The sequence below is a fragment of the Chaetodon trifascialis genome, chromosome 7, assembly GCF_039877785.1.
Source record: "Chaetodon trifascialis isolate fChaTrf1 chromosome 7, fChaTrf1.hap1, whole genome shotgun sequence".
In the NCBI taxonomy this organism is placed as follows: domain Eukaryota; kingdom Metazoa; phylum Chordata; class Actinopteri; order Chaetodontiformes; family Chaetodontidae; genus Chaetodon; species Chaetodon trifascialis.
Window position 1 is genome coordinate 14,279,158 of NC_092062.1, and position 25,843 is coordinate 14,305,000.

Sequence of the window (25,843 nt, forward strand, 5' to 3'; positions counted from 1 at the left end):
TTAAGACCAGTCCATCGCATTACTTGGTAAGTGCAAACGTCCTCGTCAGAGCACTTCTGCAACAAAAGTTAAGCTACAGTACAGGTTACATAACGTACACTTTACGCTATGAACACCCTCTTCTGTCTTTATGATCCTGTCTTTTTTTTTTTTTTTTTTTTTTTTTTTAAGCTTTTTTCCATTTTACACCTGACATCGTGCACGTCCTGAGCCGATGAACTTATGATTGATTTCCAAGTCTTAAACAAACTGCGACTGCGACTGCTTAAAGTTTTGTTTGCATTTAGATAAGAGACATTTAGTTTTTTTTTTTGTCTTCATCTTCTGTCTTTACTGTCACTGACACTGTCAAGCCCAAACTCTTTAGAAATGCTGCTACAATATCATTTTTGATTCAGCTTTTTAAGACATTTCATTTTGTATCAAAAGCACAAGCATATACTAATGGACCATAAATAACTTTTTGACTGCTTTAATTGCATGTTTAGCATCACTGTCCTGTAGCCAAAGTGAGGGGACTACACTGTTCACACACTTTCATTCTCAACATTCAACAACATTACAGCTACATTGATTTTATGTGAGTAGATAGAATATATGGTGTCCTATTTTACATGTGTATTAGCTCCCATTAAGCTCTGACTAATGATTATTATCATGTTACCATATGTCACAATAGATACACTGAGGGATGGCCACACTGATAATGGGACTGTATGAGTGTGTCTGTGCATTTTACAGTTTATTTGTGACTGCTTTGCTCTGCCATGTCTTTAGGCATATACAGTATATCCCATCCACACAGTGAATAGTATTATGTATATTATCGTATATTATATATAAGTGTGTGTGTGTGTGTGTGTGTGTGTGTGTGTGTGTGTGTGTGTGTGTGTGTGTGTGTGTGTGTGTGTGTGTGTGTTGCAAGGGTGAACAGGGTCTCAACAGATGGCATGGTAGCTTGAGTTGCAGGGCACTGCTGATGGCATCTGGGGATTAATCTATAAGAGGAGGATTTTCATTCACACAAGCCATTTATCATGTGTGTGCGTCTGTTTGACAGCGTGTGTCCCATCTTCCAATGATTATACAGTACACTGATATGAATCTCTTTTGTTACTTATCCCTGTGGAGTTGAGGCCTTTTCAGTGTTTGACTGCTGCTGACAGACAGTTTAGTGAGTCTGAAGTGAAAATGATGCTGTGATGAGGAAGATATCGCTCAGCAGTGCCCGGTGGCAAAAATTAAAGTGCTGCTTTAATGCCTTCGCCCCTGGGTGGATGCACTATCCAGCTCAAAGCGGAATTCAACAAGCTTAAAGAAACCAATCAAGAATTAGTCCAAGTGGGCTTTTTTTTTTTTTTTTTTTTTTTTTTTTTTTTTTTTTTTTTTTTTTTTTTTTTTTTACTCCTCCTTGAACTGCCACCTTATCGTGGTGGAGGAGTTTGAGTACCCGAATGATCCTAGAGGCTATGTTGTCCGGGGCTTAATGCCCCTGGTAGGGTCTCCCAAGGCAAACAGGTTCTAGGTGACGGGTCAGACTAAGAGCAGTTCAAGAAGCCCCTTATGAAAGAAATTAAAGCAAGGAAGCGTACGTCGCCCGGATTGGCGTCACCGGGGCCCCGCCCTGGAGCCAGGCCTGGGGTTGGGGCTCGCAGGCGAGCGCCTGGTGGCCGGGTCTTTGCCCACGGGACCCGGCCGGGCACAGCCCGAAGGAGCGACGTGGGCCCGCCTTCCCGTAGGCCCACCACCCGCAGGAAGGATCAGAAGGGGCCGGTGCTATGTGGAATGGGTAGCAGTCGTGGGCGGGGGCCCCGACGACCCAAATCCTGGACAACGACTCTGGCTATGGGGACATGGAATGTCACCTCACTGTGGGGGAAAGAGCCTGAGCTAGTGCGGGAGGTTGAGCGGTACCGGCTAGAGATAGTCGGGCTCACCTCCACGCACAGTCTGGGCTCGGGAACCCAACTCCTTGAGAGAGGCTGGACTCTCTTCTACTCTGGAGTTGCCCGCGGTGAGAGGCGGCGAGCTGGTGTGGGCTTGCTTATAGCCCCCCAGCTCAGCCGCCATGTGTTGGAGTTCTCCCCGCTGAGCGAGAGGGTCGCTTCCCTGCGCCTTCGGGTTGGGGATAGGTCTCTCACTATTGTTTCGGCCTACGGGCCGAACAGTAGCGTAGAGTACCCGGCCTTCTTGGAGTCCCTGGGAGGGGTACTGGAAAGTGCTCCAACCGGGGACTCCATTGTTCTGCTGGGAGACTTCAATGCTCACGTGGGCAGCGACAGTGACACCTGGAGGGGAGTGATTGGGAGGAACGGCCTCCCCGATCTGAACCCGAGTGGTGTTCTGTTATTGGATTTCTGTGCTAGTCACAGTTTGTCCATAACGAACACCATGTTCGAGCATAAGGGTGTCCATCAGTGCACGTGGCACCAGGACACCCTAGGCCGGAGGTCAATGATCGACTTTGTAGTCGTATCATCTGACCTTCGGCGGTATGTCTTGGACACTCGGGTAAAGAGAGGGGCTGAGCTGTCAACTGATCACCACCTGGTGGTGAGTTGGATTCGCTGGCAGGGGAAGAAGCGGGACAGACTTGGCAGACCCAAACGTACCGTGAGGGTCTGTTGGGAACGTCTGGCGGAACCCGCTGTCAGGGAAGTTTTCAACTCCCACCTCCGGGAGAGCTTCAACCAGATCCCGAGGGAGGTTGGAGACATTGAGTCCGAATGGACCATGTTCTCCACTTCCATTGTTGATGCAGCCGTCCATAGCTGTGGCCGTAAAGTCGGCGGTGCCTGTCGTGGCGGCAACCCCCGAACCCGGTGGTGGACACCGGAAGTAAGGGATGCCGTCAAGCTGAAGAAGGAGTCCTATCGGGCCTGGTTGGCTCATAGGACTCCTGAGGCAGCTGATGGGTACCGGCAGACCAAGCGTGCGGCAGCTCGGGCGGTTGTAGAAGCAAAAACTCGGGTCTGGGAGGAGTTCGGGGAGGCCATGGAGGAGGACTACCGGTTGGCCTCGAGGAAATTCTGGCAAACCGTTCGGCGCCTCAGGAGGGGGAAGCAGCTTTCTGTCAACACTGTTTACAGTGGAGGTGGGGAGCTGTTGACCTCGACTGGGGATATTGTCGGGCGGTGGAAGGAATACTTCGAGGATCTCCTCAATCCCTCTGTCATGTCTTCCGTAGAGGAAGCAGAGACTGGGGACTTGGAGGTCGATTCATTCATCACCGGGGCTGAAGTCACTGAGGCAGTTCGCAAGCTCCTCGGTGGCAAAGCGCCGGGGGTGGATGAGATCCGCCCTGAGTACCTCAAGTCTCTGGATGTTGTAGGACTGTCTTGGTTGACACGCCTCTGCAGCATCGCGTGGCAGACGGGGACAGTGCCTCTGGACTGGCAGACTGGGGTGGTGGTCCCTCTTTTTAAAAAGGGGGACCGGAGGGTGTGTTCCAACTATCGGGGGATCACACTCCTCAGCCTCCCTGGTAAAGTCTATTCCAGGGTACTGGAGAGGAGAATCCGGCCGATAGTCGAACCCCGGATTCAAGAGGAACAATGCGGTTTTCGTCCTGGCCGTGGAACACTGGACCAGCTCTATACCCTCCACAGGGTGCTTGAGGGTTCATGGGAGTTTGCCCAAACAGTCCACATGTGCTTCGTGGACTTGGAGAAGGCATTCGACCGTGTCCCTCGCGTCATTCTGTGGGAGGTGCTCCAGGAGTATGGGGTTGGAGGCCCTCTGTTGAGGGCTGTACAGTCCCTGTACAACCGGAGCAGGAGCTTGGTCCGCATTGCCGGCAGTAAGTCGGACCTGTTCCCAGTGCATGTTGGACTCCGGCAGGGCTGCCCTATGTCACCGGTTCTGTTCATCATTTTTATGGACAGGATTTCTAGGCGCAGCCAGGGGCCGGAGGGGGTTCGGTTCGGGGGCCGGCAGATTTCGTCTCTGCTTTTCGCGGATGATGTTGTCTTGTTGGCTTCCTCGAGCCAGGACCTTCAGCATGCGCTGGGGCGGTTCGCAGCCGAGTGTGAAGCAGCTGGGATGAGAGTTAGCACCTCCAAGTCCGAGGCCATGGTTCTCGACCGGAAAAAGGTGGCTTGCTCCCTTCAGGTTGGAGGAGAGTTCCTGCCTCAAGTGGAGGAGTTTAAGTATCTTGGGATCCTGTTCACGAGTGAGGGAAGGATGGAACGTGAGATTGACAGGCGGATCGGTGCAGCGGCTGCAGTAATGCGGTCGCTGTATCGGTCTGTCGTGGTAAAGAAGGAGCTGAGCCGAAAGGCGAAGCTCTCGATTTACCGGTCAATCTACGTTCCTACCCTCACCTATGGTCATGAACTTTGGGTCATGACCGAAAGAACGAGGTCCCGGATACAAGCGGCTGAAATGAGTTTCCTCCGCAGGGTGGCGGAGCGCTCCCTTAGAGATAGGGTGAGGAGCTCTGTCACCCGGGAGGAGCTCAGAGTAGAGTCGCTGCTCCTCCGCATCGAGAGGAGTCAGCTGAGGTGGCTCGGGCATCTCTATCGGATGCCCCCTGGACGCCTCCCTAGGGAGGTGTTCCAGGCATGTCCCACCGGGAGGAGGCCCCGGGGAAGACCCAGGACACGCTGGGGTGACTACGTCACTCGGCTGGCCTGGGAACGCCTCGGGATCCCCCCGGAAGAGTTGGAGGAAGTGTCCGGGGAGAGGGAAGTCTGGGCGTCCCTGCTCAGACTGCTCCCCCCGCAACCCGGCCCCGGATAAGCGGAAGATAATGGATGGGCTTTTTTTATTTTTTATAAATCTTGACAGTGTCTAAAAGGAGTATAATATTGTTTCTCGCTCTCTGCCCGCTTTCGCCCTCCCTCCACCAGGCCTATTTCTCTCATTCACACAAACATACACACATCCTTTCATCTTTGGTCGATCAGCTCAGAAAGACACACAAACCAGAAGGGATCTATCTTAACTGGCTTAGCTCAAAGGATCTAATATCTACCCCCTCAAATCAGATACGACAGAAAGGAACATATATGGAAAAAAACAGAGCGCAGATAAAAGGTGGTTTGCAAGCTCATTCTGAGCTTGGTGCTCTAAATTCCTCTGGAATATCCTGCACGGGGATTTTGTCTGTTGCCCTCTGCTCTGTTTCATGCCCTTTGTGTTCATCAGCTTTACATCCTCCCTTTTGGTTTTCAGAGCAGAAAACATGCATTCCATCCCCTACTTGCACTTGTTGTCAGAGGAATACTGTGGATCAAAACATGTTTCTGACCAACTGTCCCTGATGGAGGCGTCACTGCTGATGCGTTTGCATCAAGGGTCAATGTTTGTGCTGCTAATTACAGCATGTCATTTATAAGGCAGGGATGTCATGAAAAAGGAAAAAAGCATTAAACTTTGCTTGATCTGAAATTCCAGAGATTAACTTGGAAATGGAAACTTTGAAGTGCCATTCATTTTGAGTTTATCCTGTAAATCTGTCCTCAGACCCCAAAAATATGTAAAAAAAATAGGGCCCATGTTTAAAAATTCTGGAACTACTCTTAAAGCTCGTGAGCAGTAAGAACGAATACACCTGGTAGGAATGAATGAAGCAGAACTACACTGGCTAAAATAACAACATGCAACTCTGACAGAACTCAGATTTCTGACTTTCGTTTGAACAGATATGCCAGATAAAATGCAACGAATTACCCTACCGAAATTCAGGGGCATCTACAGTGGCAAAAAGGTACAAACCTTTCACCACAAATCTAGTGACTGCTCTGTGACATTCCTTTATCCTCGTCTTGGTCATTTTACTCCCTGCCTCAGTGAAAGGAGTGGACAGAGGTGCGCGAGACCTGCCGGTGCCCGCTGCAGCCTCTGAGCCAGCCTGACTCTGGCAGTCATCGTCATCTAAATTTGATGGAAGGACATGGAGATGATTCATATGGCGAAAGCAGTTTACACAGTGAAATGGCGCTAACCTTAACACAACAGACACGGCTTGTAAGAGTTCAACATTACCTTCGGCACTAATAACAGATGACGCCCTGGTGTTTGCTCTGCTGCTAGATTCTCAAATGTCGCTAAGTAGTGTATCAAATCAATTGGATCAAAGCAAGGGGGAGGGGGCCCGGGGATAGACTGATGATCCCAGGCCACAAAACACAAACTGCTTCCAAATAAATTGTATTTCATTCATAAAATTAATATAGACCCATATACCTAAGTGTAATTAACTGGGTTATGTGAAAAATGTAAAAAAAAACAAAAAAAAAAAACAAAAAAAAAAAACTGTGCATGCATCTACGTGAATTTGTTTACATCACGTGACTCCGGTTGTTGGCAAAAAGTAATGCAAAACGTAATGATGCTGAGTCTTCATCTTCCTCATGGATCAAAGTAAAAGACCAAAGAATCCATCAGGTGCCCAGTTCAGAAAAAGAAGAAAAGAAGAAGAGGAGAAACAGGTAAAAGATAAAGGTATGCAGGTTTCTATAAGCAGAGAGGAGTTTCTCCAAGCTGAAGCTTATTAAAATGTACTTGAGGTCCACTATGTCACAAGAGCATCTCTCTGGACTTGTCATCATCAGCATCAATTATACAGTTGCACAACAGATTTCGGATGATGATGTAATTGATGATTTTGCATCAAAGAAGGCTAGAAAAGTCAAGTTTTAGATTGTATTTTACACCTGTTGTTAATGTTAATGCCAGTTGTAAACAGGGTGAAAGACCCAAGTTGAAAAATCTGCTACGGTCTGAGCACTGAATTCAGATCATGTTAATTATTTGCTGTTTCTCTGTGTACAAAACTGGCATGTAATCATTTGATATGTGTAATCATGACTGGAACAGTTCAGATGGTATAAATAGGTCGTATGTATCACAAAATCCAAAATAGTTTACAGCAGGAATCTTTTTTTTTAATGCTCCATAAAGTAGCCTTTTTTTTTTTTTGTTTTTTTTAAGCTTTCTTCAGGGATTTTTCAAGCATGGTTATTAGATCCTCAGACTCAAATATTCAAATTATCTATACTTATCCATGTGTCAAATACTATTTTTTTTTTTTTTTTTTTTTGTTAGGGATGGTTTGCCCAGGGCGTAAAACTAGCCAGGACCGCCTCTGACTGACAGCTATTTAGAAAGCAGTAAGGATGGAATTTCTTACCATTTGTTCCAGAGCAAAAAAAACACCTGCTTTCAATACATTGAACACTGGCAAGAAGACTGAACGGTGTCTTTTACTTATTCTGAGGCTGTTTTGAGTGTGAGGCATACTCCCACTGGAAAAATGGCAAAATGAAGACTTTGAATCACTGATGTAGCAACGCATTTTGATGGAAACTACAACCTTGATGTGGAACAGATGCTCACAGCAAGAAAAAAGTAATCACTGTTGGGGAAAATACATTTTACTTCCTACTTGTGATTTCTTGAGATACTATTTTATTTAACAATGCCAAAACGATATACATAGTAATAATTAACAATTACAGATCCAATAAAATCAACCTAACCCATCCAAGAACAATCAAGAACAGCCAGACTAGCCAAAAAAGGGCCACTTTTTGGCTTTTGAAATGCTGTTTGAAACAGTGTATAAACTGCTATCATATCTTGATAGTGTACTTTACAGTCGTATATAACGCGAGACACAGATTGTGATAGAGCCAACTTAGCACATCATACTGATGAAGAAATGGACTGAGTGGATAACCCTTCCATAACTCAGCTGGCGTTATTGTCTTTGCTTATCCAGTATAACATTGCTGCAATGTTAGCTGACCAATAATAGTCTTCTTAGATCTTTGTAATATTATTCCCTTGATCCTGGGTTGCTTTTAATTCTGACTACTTGACTGTTTCTTTTATTAAAAAAAAACTGTCAGGCTTATTGGTAGACTGAAAAATTAAAAGAAATTTGAGTAAAAGAGTCATCTTGATTGAGTTAATCCTTCCACAGAGAGAGAGATGATGAATCCCCATGATCAGGTCTACTTCACACGCGACAGAGGAGGTTGGTTTATTTTTATTTATTTACCCTTTATTTGACCAGGAAGTCCCTTGAGATTAAAATCTCTTTTTCGAGATTGGCTTTTTGGTGACTGGCTTTGTATCCTTTTGATTATGTGGAAAGCAAACCCTCATGTACTGAATTTTTTTGATTTTTAAAGTGACTGATTTTCAAAGGGGTTGAAATTAGAAAAACATCTTAGGTTAAGGTCCCAATTAACTCTCTTTTCTGGAAGTTGACTTTATAACCAGATAACTGACCAAATTCATTATGCAGCTATAACAAGTTTGGAAAACTCAAAGATGGATCAGAAATATACAGTTGCGCATCGTTAGCATACAATGACACTGTTCTCAAGCCCCCCTCTGGATTCCTTTGATGTTGGTAGATGCTCTCAGAACTATAGCAAGTTCCTACAATGTCGTGGGAGGTAAGGGGATAGAAAGAACTCTTCAAATTGTCTTTATGTTCTAGGCTCTCTGGAATAGCCAGATTAGCAGTTTTCTGATGCAGCTGGTGGGGTAGGTGTTTCCAGGCTTCTCTCCATGTTCATAAAAAATTAACAGGAATTTGGAAATCAGATACTCAGACTGTTGCATTGTCTAGATGCTGTATTCAGTTTGAAGCAATAGGCACAGTCTTGGTGTGTACTGAGTCCAGTTTCAGTATCTGATCTGATAATTGTTTAAGACGTTCGTTCCTCTTCTCTGGTGTGCTCAGAATGAAATGATTTGGCCTCTTAAATATGCCTTCAGTGATTCTACCACAGCTGATGGAGACATTCCTGGAATTTGATTAAAAGTACAAAAAGATTCTATTTCAGATACAATGTAATTGGCTGGTGATCATTTTTGAAGTTGCAGGCATATGGCAAGCATCAATTCCTATTAGCTAAAAGAAAAATACAATCTTACACTCACTGGCAAAGTGCTGCACACAGGTATATGGCACATACTTAATCATGTTAAAATACAGCACTGAACAAACATTGTATTATAGCAACACACACACAAACATAGCTGGAATCCCCAGTGTGCCAACAAGCAGACAGAAAGGGATCCTGTCTGGTTCAAGTGAACCTTCTGAAGCAAAGGCGTAATAAGTAGCACCAAACTGCATTCGCACACACTCACATGTACACAAACCCACAGAGAACAGAGTATTAACAGGCTTCACCCAGGGGAGTCTGGAGAGAAAATGATTCTACAAGCTGTTCCCAGGATAATGAGTCAGGTCCCCGATGCTTATGCACTTGTACACAAACACACAGTCAGTGGGAACCGTGTTCAGTAGCAGATAGAGAAACTGAGCTCCCAATGGTATTAAACATTTCAAACACTTCAGGCTGCACTTGATTTTCCCTGGAGGTCAGACCGAGCCTGCAGCACCTCACACAGTGCTGATAAAATCTATGTATTGTACAGTAAAAGGGGATTTTAAGTGCATGTGTAGCATTTGAATGCCACACTGTTCTAAACTGTGTCATCTGACTTTTAAGAGCTGGAAAAAATGTCAACATGTGAAAAATTTTGTCATTTTCCATGCAAGTTTGTTTTCAGCAATTCAAATAGTAACATAGGCAAACCAAAAAAAATATGCACGAAATATATGGATAAATATGTTTGCTGCAGATGTGGATTACATGAACAAAGTGCAGATAATTCACTATACTCACTGCCATTATTGCGGTCTTAATTCTTTTCACCCTTTGAAAAAAAAAGTATTTAAAGCCACAACAAAAGACATAATAAAGATCAGGTTTTAATGGGCAGCTGGCATTTAATTCTCCACCTTTCAGAACTCATAATTCACCACAATAATTTAGAAAACATAATTCACTGCAGTAAGTCAGGACTCATAATTCAGAGACACATCCGAATAGCTTTACTGTGAACATTCATTTGGTGCCAGGTCCCTCACACAATGCTACATTAGGCCTCTAATGTGCGGAGGCTCCCAAAGGCTTCATTAAAATGAAAATGGTCTGAGAGGGTGTGTCTAAGTGTGTGCCCGTACAGCTGTGCTTGTGTGCACATTTGAGTGTGAAGGTGAGAGATGTGTGTGGGTATGTTTCATTGTGTGTGCATTCATGTGTGTGAATGCTTGTGTCTTGGATATGAAAAATATCAGCCCATGCAGAGGATGGAGTTTTCACGTTGATACGGGTATTCAGTAGTTTGTCAGCATTCCCAAAGCCCAGTGCTGCTCCATCTACTGCTTTGGAAAGTAAATGGCTAAATGAAAAAAATAAATTAAGAAATAAAAAGTCGAAAAGAAAGATGTGAATGTAAAAAGCAATTACAGTTTCGGTCAAGTCCCACAACCCCAGTCCAAAGTCACACCTGACAGCAGAGAACAATAAATGTGACCTGCTAGTAGGGCTGGGCGGTATACCCGTTCACACCGAATACCGGTGTATATTTTTCTTATGATATTAATTTTTAATATACTGCCACACTGGTTTATGTGATTACACAATGTACGGAACTTTGCGCCGCGCGACACTGTTTCAGACGGGACCGTTTTCAATGTTGCGCTTCTAAACAGGCATGGCACCACGCACGGGCGTGGTGAGGGTAAACTGTAATGCTCTGGTGTTTCGTTACGGTGAAGATGAATGGGACAGACATTGAAAGTTCCGAAATTGAAGCTGCAGAACTAGTAGAACATGATGACACAGAAAAACAAAAAGAGGAGCCGTGTCTGTTATTTTTTTTGTCAGGCTAACACGAGCAATTTGCTCCACCACCTTAGCTGCGAGCATTATGAAAATAGCGTATGTCCACTTTATTTTGCCACTTCATGCAAACCACACAAGCCCGGTATCATATGAAAGCAGAGTGATGATCACAAAGATGTCTGCCTCCTCTCTGCAAGGAAAACCTTTAATGTTTTGCTGTTTTGTGGTCAAAAGTTATATTCCAGCACGAAAAAACGCTGCTCATGTCTCCTCCTATGACTCTGCGTTAGTTTGAGATCAATAACATGAAGGTCCTGGTTGTTTACATAAAGAGGAGGGGGTTTCTAGAGTGGAGGGAGCGCTCTTCATGCGATAACCTATCTCTGGGCTTACTTCCTTCTGGATCATCATTGGTGTTACTATGGTGAATTTGGGCGCTACCCTTCGAATCTCTTGATTCGGACTGGTCAATAGAGGTGTCGATCATCAAAACAGACCAATGGGTTGCTGAGCTATTGACAGGCCTAACTGCGCAGTTAGTTTCACTGCTCCGACTCATTTACTCATGAATGAGCGGAGCGCTAACAGAGGACTCTGCTGAGCAGCCCATGTTGTTATTTTACTGTTTATTTGCATTTTTGCCCTTTTATGAGAGATAAGAACATTAGCAAGCAGAAAAAAAGGCTGAAAAAGTGTTTTCAACAGAGGAGTTTCGTATACTTGGACGAGATAACGGTACTCTGCCCAAATGAGCGCCTGGATATACCTGTGTTAAAACATCTGTCTTCCAGATGAAAGAAAAAAAAAAATACTGTCATATACCGTGAAACTGCTGTCATTTTGAAAAATACCGTGATATACATTTTTGGTCATACCGCCCAGCACTACCTGCTAGTATTTTTATTATTGTCCTATTTTGAATGGAAAGATTTTCAAGACATTGAGGAAATCCATTTAGGAGATACAAAAGACTAATTCACAGTTTAGATTTTTGCAAATGACATAGACGTACATATTTGTTTCTGCATTTATGAGGTCGTATTTTTTGAGCAAAGCATTTTAAGTGAACAGCGTTGAGCAAAATGTGGAGTCAAATCCCTCTTTACATGCAACGCTACAGTAGCACACAACTGTGGAGAGAGTGTCACAGTCAAACTGAAATGACCTCTGTGGATGATGTTTAACGGACAACTGCTACTTCATTCATCTCAGCCTGACTGATTGCTATGTACAAGGAGGCTACTTTCACACCCCATTTACTGAGTCTGCTAGCATGTTAGATTCAATCACATGCTGAGGCCTGCACCAGCACATTGACAGGTATCTGCATGCGCGCGCGCGCGCACACACACACACACACACACACACACACACACACACACACACACACACACACACACACACACACACACACACACACACACACACACACACACACACACACACACACACACACACCTTATATGATCAGATGACCTACTGTTGCACTTTTGAGAGCCATTCAGCAGTTTACTGACAGACAGATGAGCAGATGGAAAGACAGATAGAGGGATGGACAGAAAAAGTGCAGAGTTTAAAAATACAGTTCAGTATAAAGCATCAAAAGTATACAGTAAATCAGGAATGGGCATTTTGTGTATTTTCCATATTTGAGTACTCACATTTAATTATTACAGAGTACTCAAGTACTCACAAAACATATCTAACATCTAATATCTTCCCTGACCTGGTGGTGCTCAAACAGCTAGCGAATGATACTTATACATGTACTTTCTGTAAAGAAAGAAATGAGACAAACAGAAGAGGTATGGCTAGAGACATTTTTACGTGCAGCTACACCAGCAGAAAAAAATATCCATTGACTGCACGATGCAATCAACTAAAATGTCAAAGACAAGTGGTCCATGAGAGGCGATTGGGCCTTTAACTGCTCCAATCAGCAAATAGTGCCATGAGGCTGTCTATATCTGTCAGAAATAACAGGCTGCACATTTTTTTGAAATTGTGTGTTCTTGTGTGACAGAGGGAGACGGTGCGAAAGTGTTGATCTGAGTGAGTGTGAGTGAGGGTGATCTTTCGGGGGAAGTGGAGAGGTAACTTGGCCTTTTCAGCTTCAATCACAGCCATTCAGTATGATGTTGTTATATAAGTACTGGTGCTCTTCAAAAGAGAGGACAGGGTTATAATTTGCCCTTAAGATGAAGCATAAATCTGCTTCAGAGTTTTGGCCTTCATCGTCATCATCACACTGTGGTTATTGCTGTGGCTATCACCATCACGGGAGGAATTGGAGAAAGGAGACAGAAGAGGTGAGAGAAAAGCAATTAGGGAGAGAACAAGAGTGTAAAGGTGGCAAATGACGCTGAAATTAAAACAGTGAGAAGAAGAGTGAAGAATGACAGAAAGGGGACTAGAGACTAGGATCAGAGAGAGAGAAAGCTAAACCAGAGGAATAAACAAGAGGACTTAAAGTCAAGGAAGAGTAAGAAGGAAACTCCATGAATTTTAAAAGAACCAGAGCACAGAGTGCCTGTTCAATTGCTTGGCCTCCAGTATTGCAGCTTTCTCTATATCCTCCAATTCGAGACCCCCCACAGTTTTAGATATACACAAGCATGAACCCCCCCCCCCAAAAAAAACTTTGTTAATAACACTATGAGATTACAATATGCTACCAGAAGACAGTTTGAGGTGAGCCACACCTAAATTATTAATTCTAGTAGTCATTACTATTTTCTTCACTCATTACATAATTGAATATAGGCCAAACACACACTGCACACATGAAAAGCAAAATGTACAATTATTTTATGTATTGAAAACATCCCAATATGCAATTAAAAAGCTTGATTATGGACTAATATCATCAGCATTTGCAGAGATGCAGAAATAAAAGCTCTGCCATTCAAATCGAGCACTAAGAAGGTTTATCCAGATGTAACAGTTGTTTAAAGTTGCACATGCAGGCCAATGTTTCTCTTTTTGTTTCTCGAGATCAGCTCATCCAACTACTTCACACTCAACAACGCGCTTCCTTGGGTCTTCAGCAACACACCTACCAAGTGTGAAGTTGATCAGATGAATTGTTATAAAGAAAATTGAAGGACGGACAGACAGGCTTTCCTTTTCAGTCAGACATTTTATTCTGGCAAGTTTCTCTACTATGTGTTGGGCTCACAATCATCAACAACATATAGAAAGTTCTTGAGTAGAACTAGAAAGAGAAAAGGGAAAGTGGGGGGGCTGGCAGAGGAGAGGAGAAAACAGGGGCGAGGATAAAGGGTAAATGGGGGACAGGAGCAACAAAAGACAATGATAAGCTAAAGAAGAGCACTCTTATCTTTCCTTATGTAGGTTAATTGACTGAGGAATTAAAGCAAAAAGATATAATTCAATTCAATGCATGGATGTTAACAATGAAGGGGCCGGTAGCATATGAAATGATTCTTAACACACACACACACAGACACACACACCCACAGAGTGAGAGACCAAGCTAGTGTGTCGTCCTAGTATATTTCTAATTATCAGTTAATTGTTATTCCCTATCATTAGGAGGGTGGTTTTTTAATTGTAATGTAGCCAAGCAGAAAGCCTACCTATACATGTGGGGGACAATTAGCCACCTCCATTAACCCCTGGTTAATTACAACCTCCATTGCTGCTTCCCACAGCACTTTCCCACTCCTTCTTACCCCTCATCTTTATCCCCGGGCCTTCATCCCCATTTTTTTCATTGCTGTCCTCATTTCATTCATCTATGATTTCCAATCTTACTCGATTGTTTGATTCAAAGGTATATCTCTGACTTTTTTTTTTTTTTTTTTTAAACTAAAAAGCTTTGTTTCATTTTAGTTTTCTTGGTAACCATCACCCTGTTTCAACACACTATGTTCTTCCTTTCAGAATTATCAATTCTTTCTTTGACTCTGAACAATTTTACTCAGGTATGAGACTGGCATAAAACCACACAAATAAATGGTTTAAATTAGTGACACTAAATAAGCTCATAAGAAGCAAATCCTTCACTTGTCCTCACTAGTTTAACCTAATATCCTGTCACCTGCTGCAAAAGCAGGTGACAAAAATTAAGCTGGGCTTTTCAGCCAAGCCATGAGTTTATATGTGCCTTTTCATAGAGCAGACACACATATGATGCAGGTTTTCCAATGAATGTTCAATCCACGCTATTAGTCATGTGAGAGGTTCAGGTCTCGCAGTCACCGCCACCAAAAACTGCACTCTGCAGTGTAGCTCCATGCACTTCACTGCTGAAGCATTAAATTATACAGAATTATATCATACAACTACAACATATCTTCAGGTTCACTCTGTCTCTCGCATGCCCACATTTGCAGTTTCTCTTTCTCTTTTTATATCAGTTGTTAATACCTGTTTAACAATGGGCACACACACAAAAAAAATGTGTATGCGAGATGAAAAACAAAGCTGAAGGAGTTAAAATGGAACTACAGATTGTTTTCACTGTACACAAAACCACATTCCTGTTAGCATATGATGTTCATAGGAAGCTGAACAGTAACTAGCCACGAACAGTAAGGTTAACAGTGTGGCTATGGCTATGTACTGACACTCACAGCAACAAAAACCAGTCTCTCATAGTAGAGCTGCTAGCAGAGCTACAACACAGGTGCACGCAAAATAACTTTGTCAAAGGGCTGTCAAAGCTCCACCAGACTCTTCCCAGTGGAGAGATAGAGTCTGACGATAGCTGCTGCTTTTGAGGCTGTAGTTACCCTGTAAACTCACTTTGGACAAGGTTACGTTATTGAAACTCAGTGAGGCACAGCAACATGTCAAGGTAGAGCAAAATACACTATGTCATGGTATACCTTCTTGTTGATATACTAAAAGCTTCGACTTCCAAGAAAATCAGGTCATTTCAGAGGTTACACAATGGTATGCCAATAGGTGTGCCTGTATATGAAACACTAACTCTCCATCTCAGACACACAAACATAAAGCCACACTCCTAATAAATACACCAATTTCACAGGATTCATAGTGGCAAACTGTGTAACCACAAGCAGAAAACCTCAGTTGCATCCCATTGTCTGGATTTTATTGGTTCTGACAACAATGGAACAGTGACAGACTCAGAACGGGAAACATGTTATGTGTTTCTTAGGCCTCCTATTTCATTTATTCAAATAATTTGGATTAAGTCACCAAACTCTTAAAGTTGATTTGTTGTCTGAAAAGGTTGAATATGCCTATTGTCCATTGATGGTGGAAAGTGGTGATAACACATTAGAAATATGTTATTTAAATGGTAGAAAATGCATGTCTGACAGACAGAGACAGACATGCAGAAACATAGAGAGAGAGAGAGAGAGAGAGAGAGAGAGAGAGGGAGGGAGAGAGAGAGAGAGAGAGAGAGAGAGAGAGAGAGAGAGAGAGAGAGAGAGAGAGAGAGAGAGAGAGAGAGAGAGAGAGAGGATAACAATGTCCATTGTTCCATTAGGGAAGACAATAATGACTGATAAAATGAGGTTACTAAAGAGGACACAATGGTCCTTAATTGACTCATTAGGGAGAGAAGAGAATGAACTGCACTAATGAATGGAGTAATGCAGCTAAAGTGCTTGGTAAGCAAAACAGAAAGACATTTACTTTATTAAATCTAGGCAAAGCAATTTTATTTGTTCACAGAGAGGGATAGCACGAGACAATAGGGACAAAACAGAAGAGCGAAAAGGAAAAACTCTGGAATGCAGAAGTACATTAGTGTTATTTATTAGTGATGTATTATCTCTGATGATAGTTCTGGGTGAAATACGTTAGCGAGTGCTGTGCATACCTCTAAGTGTTCCAGTATATATGGTGGGTTGGTCATACCCAGCCTCAGCATGGCCCCTTCAGGAATTTCCTCCACCAGTCTCCACAGCAATGTGGGCAGGTCTGTCCCGATGTCTCTACCATAAGCTCCCGTGTCCTCGCTGGTCAACCAGATCTCACACACTCCCTCTGGAAAGAAATAATACACACAAAAACAAGGATTAAACATGCTGAATGACTATCTACTTTTGTTTTGCAAATCGTTTAAAGCTGCCTTTGAGTATCTGTTAAGTGTCCAGCTCCAACATGAACTTTAATCAGGGCTTACACACACACATACATACACAACAGCTGATTTTTTAACCATGACTACAGCTATTATTACACTTTTACAGCACTATTACAAAAGTATACTCCACTACTGCTCTTTAAATGACACAGTTGAACATTTCAACAAAAGCATGTCGTCTGCTTTAAATACTGTTGCTCCACTAAAGACTAAGGAATGGTTGACAGACATAATATCTCCATGGTCAAACGACAGCAGTGTTAATTAGATTGTGAGAATCTGTTGGGCAGCTGAAAGGAAATTGAGCGAGGAAAGAAGCCATGACTGTCTGTAACAAAGCAATACGTCAGGCAAGAAAGGATTACTTCTCTGAGACTATCACAGAGAATGATGGGAACTCTAAAGTATCATCCTCCACCACTGACCAGCTTCTCAGCACCGCCCCCACCCATCCACAGTTCTCTTTATCAAACTGTGATGAACTTGCGTCATTCTTCAATAACAAAATAACCTCAATTAGAGTCAGCACTGCTGCTGATATAAACACAGATGACCTCAACAAACCGTGTAAAAATAGACGTAACCATGGGAAAATCCATGTGTATTACATTAACTGAGCTCTGCAACACTGTCACTGCGTGGAACTCATCCACCTCATGGGTCGACCCTGTATCTACAGCATTCTTACAGAGGGTGTTCGACACCATTTCAAGTGATTTTCTGAAGATTGTAAATACATCTCTGCAAACAGACATCTTCCTAGATGCCTTCAGAACAGCCCAATGTAGATGGTAATGCAGTCACCAAATATAGGGTGATGTCCAACCTTTCGTTCATCAGTAAGATACTGGAAAAGATTGTTTCAGTGCAAATTCACTCTTCTCTTATGATTGAAGTGATTTCAGTCAGGCCTTAGAACTCACCACAGCACTGAAACAGCTCTTACTAAAACAATCGTTCGATACAACGTCGGCATTGTGATTGTTCTGTCTTTTTTCTGTGAAGCACTGTGTGATTTCATTTCTGTAAAGCACATTGAGCTGCATTCCTTGTATGAAAGGTGCTATTCAAATACAATGTATTATTCTATTATTACTATCACTGTTGTCAGTGATTGTCAAACCTGGGGGGAGCTATTTGATTCAGACCTCTGTTTTGATGGTCAAATTAATAATTCTGTTTTCAGCTATTAGAACACTCTTAAAACACATTTCTCTGTCTCATCCCTGAGGATACATTTATCAATAGGGGTGTGATTCTTGCCACACTGGTCAGCCCAAGCACCAAAGCTCCCCCATCTTCACAGCAGCTTCTTAAATATTATTATGAATTTCTTGATGTCATTGCCTAAATGCTCCAAGGCTTTGGCAGAACCCAGCTCATGACAGTCACTGACAAGTATTAAAAACACCCGTCTTATAAACATGCTTTCCAGGAATGTGAAGGTCACATACAGCAAGAGGAGACGATCTACCGGCTTCATGCTAAATTAGAGCAATACTCACTGCTAGAGCTTAATGATCTAACTGTCATTTGGCTGTAGGTCTGGAAATGGTTGAGTGTCTGCTTAAGATATGTGTTAAGACATATCCTATCAAGCAGGCACACAAAAATACGTTGCAATTGTAGGGGCACGAACACACAGACACGCAAACACACGGAAAACCACACAACCATCATTATCATTAGCTGTGCAGAGACAGACAGAAAGATGCATGTGGTCATTCAGAGAGCAAAGATGGTGTTTGGCTAATTGGACCCTGTGTGCGTGTGTGTTTGTGTGTGTGTGTGTAAAAGAGAGAGCGAGCAAAAAAAAAAAAACCTATGTGTTTAAAGGCGTGCATAGGCCAGACAGATTAAAGATGATGACAGTTTAATTGTCCAGAGTGAAAGAGTTTCCAAAGCTCATCATCATTGACATTAAGATGCACTAATGATTTCTGGAGCCAGCCTCGTCTAAAAACGCCATCAAAAGCATCCATCAATCACACGTGATCAGATTTAAAGGCTAACACACACACAACGCAAGAAGTCACTCAGGATGTGACTTTCAAATGCTTCAGTGTGCAATTAATCAAACGCATATTTCAGCCTGGTCCGATACTCAGTAAAAGCCTGGTTCTTTAAATGTCCCTTATCGTGCATTCACTCATTCAATTGATTTGACTTTGGACCCGTGCGCTGTTGTCCACTGAACAGCGTCACTGGACGACCTGGAGGTCAAGCTCTATGCAGAGACGTGTTATCATCAGCTAACATTGATTCATAATGAAAGCATGTCGCTGTTTAGCAACATTAATACCATGGTTGATTTGCTGCAGTATTTTTTCAACATAATCTGTGTCACATTGCTCAGCTTTTTAGCCTGAAGGAAGGTGGTGACAGCAAATTCCCAGGGCAGCTAATGTCAGCTTGTTTGGGATGGATTATACCAATCTCTCTGACAAGATCTCACCCTTGTCTGCATCATCTGCATCATCTGCATCCCAGGAGTCGATATATTCCTACAACCATGACACCAGCAGCATCACTTTCCATCCCACAACTCTGTCCTGCAATAATATTGGCCAAGTGGTCTCTTAATACAGGGCTAGAGCTGCATTAAACTTGCCTAGGAGCTAAATTGGTTCCTTCCAAAACAACATTCCTGTAATTCCACACACATAATGCTGCCAAGCTAGGGCAGCATGTGCATTGTCTGCTATTAGATACCTCTTGTGATGCCTGTGTTAATTATGTTTTGAACTGGGCGACGCTTTGGAAAAGTCTCAGGTGTTTACTCAAGGCCACAGACATACATAGATCTCCAGATAAACTCAATAACCTGCCCAGTAATTTGCCCCTTTGGCCTGCTTCTTGGTCCCTTTTGAATTAGGTGTGCCAATGGTGTTGTTGTTGGCCAAAGACAGAGAGAAGGTGTCCTTTTCATCAGGAAATGTAAGCTCGCTCTCCTTCTCTATCTGCTCTCGGACACATTACACAGCTGCTTCCTCTAGTTTCTGGTGTGTGTGCAGTGGAGAGAGGGTCGCGGTGGATGAAATGTGTAGCAGGCACGTCGAGATTGCTGCAAAAAACTCATCACCACAGGAGTACACCGCAGAGAGAAATTTGTAAATCTAATAATTTTTGACAAATTACTTTCACTTTTTTAATAATTGTGAAAATGAAAGCCTTTAAACATCGTAAGCCAAACAGTGAAGCAGAGTGTGTGTACCAGTTTGGTGCATTGTTTTGCAGCTGACCAAGACTAAGATGTAAAAGGGAGACAACTAAGGAAGAATTTCAACATATCAATATAATGCTAGTATTCATTTTATTTAATTAACTGGAAAATAAAATTTATATCACTTGAAATGAATTCAGCAAGTTTCCACTCTGCTTTGACTTGTGTGTTTAATATCACAAAACCTTTACCAAATCCCTCTTTTGCACGTCATCTAATGATGCAGTTTGATGTCGGATCAGTTATAAACAAGGGTGGAGAGCAGGACACTTTTCCTAAAAGCTATTAACATTCACTGAACTCTGACACAGCAGGGGAAAACACAGCACAGGGAGGAGGGAACGAAACAGCAAATGGAAAGAGGGCAGGACAGGAAGATATTAAAGATGAAAATAAAAAAAGACTTCGCTGTTTGGGTTTGAGCTGTCAGGGGTTGGGCTGACGTTAATCAGAGAGCAGTGGTGTAGTCTATTTTATCGCACACCACCCATACTGATCAATACAGTACAGGCATCGCACATAATCAAGAGCAATCCAAAAGACTGTGTTAACATAACGAAACCTCCTGAAACAATTCATTGTAAGCAACACAAGACTTTAACTGAGGGAATTTACTACTTTTATTTACTTATTTTATGTTCATGTTGTTATGTATCTGGACATGCTGCATATCTTTTTTTCGGGAATATCTCCTTGATTATTACTATTCCATCATATAAAGTAAAAATTGCTACAAATGGAGTGTAAAACATCAGAGTAATTACTGCGACTGCATGTTAATTGTATGAAATGATTGGCTTAGAGCTGTGCATGTGACCCGCGATCATGTCATAGTCGAACGCCTGTGCCCAACAAGTAGCATAGTGTGTAGCCTGGGCCCTGTCTTTGGTCACGGTGGAAGAGGGGTGAGGTTTCAGGTGAGGGCGAGGAAAGACGGCGAGAGTCTCTCTACCTGTTTCTTCAGTTTGCCGTCGCCTCTCTCTACCTGATATTTGTGAAAATGAACGGCTGAGGTGAAAGTGGATATATAGAAATCCTGGAGCTTTTCTAAGTTGGTATAAAGTGGATAACTGTATCGCGTAGGAAAGAGTTGGAGGGAGACAGAGTGAGAGAGGAAACAGCTGTGTGTATGTCTGAGCTGCATTTGTCTCTGTCCAAGAATAACACCATCAGCATGTCTGACAAATGCCATACACGTTTCAAACAATCATCACTCCAGCTCTCTGCCAAACGCTTGCTTTCTGTCCGTGTCGACGTGTTGCTGAACTGAAGCCTTCTAAACTGAACTGAAAACAGAGTTTCAAGTGTGGTGGATCTGTTGGTTGTCTCTATGTCTACATGATGAATTCAGGTCAACGTCTGCTCTCTGTATATTTTGTCACCATATAGATTAAGCATAAATGTCACCACCTTATGGTCTCGATTTGTTCATAAGTCAGTAAGAAGAAAGGAGAGAATCCAAAGCAAAAGTATGGCCCAACCCAAGAATACCTGCTACAGAGAACAGATTTCATCCTCAGGAGAAGGACAGAAGAAAACTGGTGGCTTCAGTTTATGTTGGTTCTGTCAACTAATCCATTTTAGACTGATCTATTTGGGATTCTCAAAAAATAAACTGAATAAGGAATGAAAAGCAACATCTAAGAAAGCCTATTTTGCAGTTGAGTCTTCAATAAAATCATACATACAGGCTCAAATCAAACTTTTTAAAAGAAATTTGCTACAATGTCGAGCTTGTGAGATGCAGTTCTGTGTTGATCTACAGTATTGGCAAAGATATTTTAGCTTTTATTCATCCATCATCACTAACATGACACTATTTCCAATGTTAGCAATGCCAACACTATAAGGTGCAGTACATAAAATCACAGACAGCAGACCTCTATGTGTCATGATACTGTTTACATATAGAGTATAATTTCTTATGGCCGTGTGTCCCCGCTCCGCCTCTGGATAAAAGGATGAGAAGAGTGGGAGGAGGAAAGAGATGAGGGCTTTGAAGTGGTTGCTTTGAAGAAGCATGACAGAACCAATTGATTCAGGTGATTGGGAGCTTTAGTAAAAGCCACTACTGTTGAAACAGTAAAAGAGTCTTAAATCATAAATGAGACACATAAGCAGCCCGACATGACCACACATTTTCATGTCATGCTTGTTTCTATTAGTCGGTGCGTTCTGGCTGATTCCTTGAGTCGCACATACAGAAATATAAAATCAGTAAAACTGACTGGCTATTTGTTCAACTATTGGAAACAGTGGGGTAAATGGAAGAAACACAGTTTTGTAACACTTTTTATGCATAAGTGCATGCTTACAACTGTGTTTCTGTGTACGTACTGAATGCTCGTGTCTAAGTCTGTGCTGCGTGTGGATGGTGTACATGAATACACACTGCAAGTTATCCTTCCATCCCTACCACAAACGGGTTCAGTTTTCCTGCTTATCTTAATCTCTTTGGCATGATATACTTTTTGATTGGCTGCCACAAGCTTTAATGTTAAACAGATTATAGATTAGATGATCCTGTTAAACTGCATTGAAACCCTATTCTCCATAACACCAGTCAACATATGGCTAAGCATGTTACCGTACATACCATACCGTACACCATACAGAGAGAGCGTGAAAGACAGAAAGAGAGGGAAATGGTGAACATGCCTCAAGCTCATGGAAATAAAAATCTGTTGGTACTTTAACTTGAGACAAATGTTCTTAAACTGAAAATTATACAGTACGTCAATACTGGTCAATTAGAGTTTGCTGTTTAATAAACCTTAATGTGGCAGCCTGAAAGTCTTGATATATGTCTTCTGCCCTTGGGCTGATATAACTTAAAATATACATATATATATATACACAGACAGACACACGCACCATCATGCAATCATGGCAGCTTAATGTATACCAACATGCTTAGCTATGTGTTGCTTTGTGTCATGGAAAATAAGGATTTAATGCAGCATAATAGGATCATCTTTATGTGCATGTAATCTGTAATCTATTAAAGAGTGCCCCGCTTCAAGCAATCAGATTGTGCATGAACTACAGCAATAACATCTTAGATCCCTTTGAGCATATTCACTCTTTAACTCAATGACTAAACAGATCTCATGAAATACGACGTTAAAAAATAATTTAAAAAAAAACAGGCCGAGACATTTGAGCTCTCGTAACTTTCACCAAGGCCTCTGACCTTAATCAGCTTGATAGTGCTACGGCTTGTTCACAATCATCATTAGGTCAGGTAACGCACATTTGAAACCTTTAGAAATACTCTGACTCCTCAAACCTTGTCCCAACAATCAGCAGCCGTGGGCTCCTCTGAGCAGCTGCCTAGCAGTCCACACAATTAAAGTAATTGATGCACAAAGCAGGAGAAGGATATAAGAAGAGCGCAAAGTGTTTTCAGGTAGCCTGAAACATTACAGTCTAATTACATCACTCTGTAATGTAATTAAGAAATGGCAGTTAACAGGAACAGTGGAGGTCAGGCTGAAGTCTGGAAGACCAAGAAAACCTTAAGCTCGTTGGATTTCTTGAACAACAGCGTTAATAATGTGCGTGCTGCCATTTGTTCTTCAGAGTACCTTTAGTGGTCTATCACTGCACTGCATGCTGCAAGTCAGCCTTCAGCTTACATTATATTATATATTACTACTTTAAAAATCCTATATCTACATAAAAAGGACTCTTCTAGCTCGAGAACATGACCTCACACATATCAACACATACCCTTCTGAGAAGCATACTGAGATACAGACACGTGCATACATTATATGCTGCTTGGAGCGATCACTTAATTTGTCCATGAATATTTATCAGACAACAAATGAAGTCACTGCTTTACTATAAATACCATATTAATTTCATCCAAAGCCTTTCCAAGAAAGGATTTATTTCTTTATCAAACAGAGAGAACACACACACACAGACACACACAACCACGACAACCATGCAACTCTTTTGTTCAGAGCCGCTGACTGGAAGGCCTGTCTGACCCGCAATCACATGAGTCCCTCTCCCGTCCTCCCCTATCAGCCAATCCCCTCTAGCCTGTCGGCCTCCATAATAACCCTCCCACCCACCACTTGACAGTACAACATTGTGGGGCAGATGTAAACAACAGCAACTTGAGAAATGAAATGATGAATTTGGAGGGAAGGCGAGAAAAGTAAGAGTGTGTGTTTGGTGAGGTTGGATTGAGAGAAAAGGGATCCAGGAATGTTTGGCATCTATGACGCTGACTGTACCAATTTTACTGGCATAGCAATGAATAATCTGCCATTGTTGAAATTACATGACCAGTAACTGAACTTTTCATTTGATTAGCCACAAGGGCACAAAACTAATTTTGCTGTATTTCCCAAAATTACCATTTACAGGTTACTGGAACAACAAACTTGAACTAGAGCACAATATATGTGTATTTTCCATCCTGTGAACATCACCCTCCCCTGCAGGACTTATGGCTGACATCAGCTGGCACGACAGAATACTTGCAGCCCGTCCAACATAAAGAAGTTCCTCAAAGATTCTCACCATTTTTATTTAGGTTTGTATTCAACAGCTCTCACTGAAATTCTTGATCTTTGCTAATCTTTGATTCACAGGCATGCAAGAAATAAACATTTCCACAGACATCAGCAGCATCATGTTAATACACATACACACGCAGACACAAGCCCTCCTTCAATCCTCAGCACACAAATCCAGTCACTCACACGTTAACACACTGTAACTCATGCACAAACGCCACACACAGAGTTTAATTGCAGTAATTAAGCAGCTTAATTTAGAGCAACAACTGTTGATGTGGCGCGTGGGCGTCTTGGCAGGTAGCATCATCATCACGGATTAACCCAACGCACACACTTGTATATGCAAATATTGTCTCTCAGGCATGTTTACACTAAATACATGCATGTGTGCATGCACATTGCTGTGTACATGTTGCACATGCATGTGTCTGTGGGCATGCACATGTGGATGTACGTGCATATGCACGGCTTTAATGAACAGCTACACAATCCTTTAAACAACAACATGTCAGCTTTAACCTAGTTTCACATAGTCTCTGAACTACAAGCATGACCTTCTGTGCACGCCTGCGCATTAGATACAATGTCTGGATACATCAAAGCCTCTATATGTGTGTGTGTATATACATGCACATGCAATGTATGTGGTGTATAGGAAAAACAAGTCATAGCGTGTATGGGTCAGATATAGTGTATGGATATATCAAAAGTAATTGGCAGAGGGCCTCCAAGTACTGTGTGTGTGTGTTGTATGTATACTCGTATGTTTGTGGGCGTGTTTGTATATGAATGTATAAGGAATAATTGGGAGAGAAGTTACATCCCCTCTTTCATCTTTTCACTGTGTGTTTGTCAGTGTGTGCATGAGTGAAGTATCTTGTGATTCTCCCAAAGCAGATGGACGACTGCTTATGAGAGAGAAGGACATCTGTAGGGACCAAAAAGAGCCCTTTAACTGCCCGTAGTGCTGCACGACACTTGTACTTTCTGTGAATAAATGAAAAGAAAAAGCCACAAGCTAACAATAAATTACTAATGCTCTGAAACTGCTTTTTGTACCCCGAGTCTCACTAACTTCATGTAATATAGATTAAATGAGGATATTTCTAATGAGTTTGCGAAACATCCATTTTCACTGAATAATTCCTTTTCATGGAAAACAAATGGAAGGAAAGACGGCCTATGTGGCTGAAGTATAGTTATAGATTTCACTTCTACTTGCTTTGGACATTTTACAAATATTTAATTTCATTTGATGGCAAAATGGTTCAAACACCTTTTCCGTTCCTGCCGTGACTCAAATCCAACATAAGACAAGAAGCTCGGAGAGTGT

The 25,843-nt window shown here is 42.3% G+C and overlaps 1 protein-coding gene across 1 annotated transcript in view; it reads right to left on the minus strand.

Annotated features, from left to right (window-relative positions):
- Positions 1-25,843, minus strand: part of cdkal1 (CDK5 regulatory subunit associated protein 1-like 1) — a 230,243-nt gene that overhangs the window by 93,306 nt on the left and 111,094 nt on the right. The window contains exon 9 of the mRNA XM_070967372.1: positions 16,483-16,649. Within this exon, the coding sequence (XP_070823473.1) occupies positions 16,483-16,649 (167 nt within the window). The remainder of the gene's footprint in view (positions 1-16,482; positions 16,650-25,843) is intronic.